The 2,384-nt window shown below is 37.8% G+C and overlaps 1 protein-coding gene across 1 annotated transcript; it reads right to left on the bottom strand.

Moving 5' to 3' along the window:
* Nucleotides 1-907: 907 nt before the first annotated feature.
* LOC125247944 (C-type lectin domain family 4 member M-like) lies at nt 908-1,964 on the bottom strand. Its single transcript, XM_048159498.1, has 4 exons — nt 1,575-1,964; nt 1,386-1,495; nt 1,215-1,318; nt 908-1,082 (listed from the first exon to the last, which is right to left on the bottom strand). The coding sequence occupies exons 1-4, from the start codon at nt 1,915-1,917 to the stop codon at nt 950-952; spliced, it is 690 nt and encodes a 229-aa protein (XP_048015455.1). The 5' UTR covers nt 1,918-1,964; the 3' UTR covers nt 908-949.
* Between the last annotated feature and the right edge of the window lie 420 nt (nt 1,965-2,384).

The following is a 2,384-nucleotide window of genomic DNA, read 5'->3' as shown; positions in this document are numbered from 1 at the left end:
CCTTCTTTGCAAGACAGAGACTTACTTCCAGGTAATAAAACATTTGCAATCAGCAGGAAGAATGGCAAACTGTGTAGCCATTAAGATGAAGGAAACATTTAACACTGTAATTAGAATGATGGAAAAAGGCTGGATCATCAGATATATATGTCTAAAGACCCCACAGTTTTCTACAGAACCTGCCCAGCAGAGTGCTTCTGTAGTTGCCCTGTTGGTTTGAGGGGTGAAGTATGCAAACATTTGGTGCTGCTGGATGTACTCAAAGATAAGGATGATGTGTTCCCTGAACTTGCTCTTCAGCTGGAAGCTCATGCAAGAGCTGTACAAGACAAAGGCCAATTCAGTGTCTGTTCTGAGGTGAAGATGGAAATCGATGTGGAAAGCCTTTGTGGGAGAGGAACATATCATACGGCTTTGGAAACCCATTCTTGTACCTGTTGCTCATTCTCATATCATGGTATATGTCCCTGCCTTATTTTAGCCTCTCCGATGACTTCAGTCAGATAAACCTGCTCTCTGCTGCACCCTGCTGGACTGGAGGAAATATATCCATAGCGCAATAAAGCAGATTCCCAAGAATGAAAAGTGGCAGGGATTCTGTAGTGATAATTGTTACTGACCATTTTATTTGAACTTAAAGCAATACAACACAAACGCAGTTTTACAAACAATCATTATCAGTATAACATGGTGCATCACTGAGAGATATGATACACTTTAGACTTCTGTAGATTACTAGATCATGATAACAGCTAGAAGAAGGTCATATTGACATAGAGCTGCTTGTGATTGAGAAATGAACATATCAGAGGTTATTAGTACGCAGTTTTACATTTTTCTGTTTTATTCAAATTTCCATTTGTGGTTTTGTATGTTACATATAAGTAAAATTATTATAATAATGATTCATAAAATTATACATTTAAAATATGACAAGACAGGATGAACCCTATTTCTCACAAATCCCTTTTCTCTTCTCAGAGCATTTGAGATCATTCCAGCTCCGGATGGTGCCTGAAGGAATCAGTTCAACACAGTCCTCATCTCCACCTGCGTTATTTGGCTCACCTTCATACCAAAACCTGAAGAACAATGTGAGCTTATTACAGAAGCTATAGCAAAAGTGAAAAATAAGTAAGAGAGAGAAGATTTCTGTTATGCTAAAATGATCTGGCTGTGGTGTTTTTGTTTTCTCTGTGTGTTTTATCAGTTACCCTTCATTCAGTGGTGAATTATCCACCCATTTCATGCTGCCTTCATTCTCAATGTCAGTCAAACCAATCCACACTCTGTCCTTGATGAATGAAGATAAGAACCTCTGTGTGAATAAAACAGGAGTAAGTGTGATTCCTCTCATTCATGGACAGACATTCACACAAACTCACCTGCTTCTCCTCAGTGTTGATAATGACCAGATCACCACCATGATCCCTGCAGTACTGCCGGCTCTCAGACCAGTTCTTCCACTCACTGGATATAGAAAACCTGTCCTTTCCTTTTCATAAACACAAACAATTTTGTTTATTATTTGTTTTGTAAAGTGCAAATTGAAATACACATACATTTGTACAAACCTTGTTCGTATAACTTCCTTAGTTGAGTCTGTAGCTCTGTTTTTTTCTGACTCAAAGAGTCAACGCTTCCCTGTAACTGGCTTTTCTCAGCAGTAAGATCATCGACTCTGGTCTCTAACTCCAGTTTCTTCTGACTCAGAGAGTTGAGGCTGTTCTTCAGTAGGTCTTTCTCAGTCATTAGATCAGTGTAATTGTGCTGTAATCTGCTGATGGTCTGATTGAACTCTTCAACTGTGTTCTTGTGGCTCTTGAACAGAGATTCTCTCTCTGCTGTGATGGAGATGTGCTGCAGTGTGATGAAGACCAGCAGAAGAATACAAATGAGCCCGAGACACACTGTCATCAACACCAAACACCCTCTTCCTCCTGACAAACAGGACCAAAACAACAAATCCACCTTTTATCTTTAAATTAATAAAAACGTTTATTCCTTGATAATAACAGCAAACATTTATGCAGTACAATATGAAAATAAAAACATGTTTTGTTAAAAATAATTCCATGTTAAATCATATTATAAAAAAGCAGAAACATGGATTATTTGAAAAAGGATTTAAACTATAATGAATATTTCTCATACTTGAATGACACCATTTCTGCTTCAAATGAAACTTTCTACTTACTGCACTTTTCAGCGTTTCTTTCATCCTGTCTGTGAATCTGTGTTTGAGGTGCAGGTTGTGTCCTTAATATCATCGTTTTCAATATTTTCATAAATGTCCTCTAAATCCATGATTCACTCATAAGACATCAAGTTTACACTGATGGAGCTGTGGTTGAATGACGGGCATGGTTTCTTTTTAAATAGTG

Source organism: Megalobrama amblycephala, linkage group LG1 (assembly GCF_018812025.1).
Source record: "Megalobrama amblycephala isolate DHTTF-2021 linkage group LG1, ASM1881202v1, whole genome shotgun sequence".
Classification (NCBI taxonomy): domain Eukaryota; kingdom Metazoa; phylum Chordata; class Actinopteri; order Cypriniformes; family Xenocyprididae; genus Megalobrama; species Megalobrama amblycephala.
Note: the sequence above shows the minus strand (reverse complement) of the source record. Positions and strands in the feature narration are given on the sequence as shown.

Coding starts and splice junctions, on each gene's coding strand:
- LOC125247944 (XM_048159498.1), bottom strand. CDS start 1,917: ATGACAGTGTGTCTCGGGCTCATTTGTATTCTTCTGCTGGTCTTCATC. Junction 1,319..1,385: donor TCAACACTGAGGAGAAGCAG/GTGAGTTTGTGT, acceptor TTATTCACACAG/AGGTTCTTATCTTCATTCAT. Junction 1,083..1,214: donor AATTCACCACTGAATGAAGG/GTAACTGATAAA, acceptor ATTGTTCTTCAG/GTTTTGGTATGAAGGTGAGC.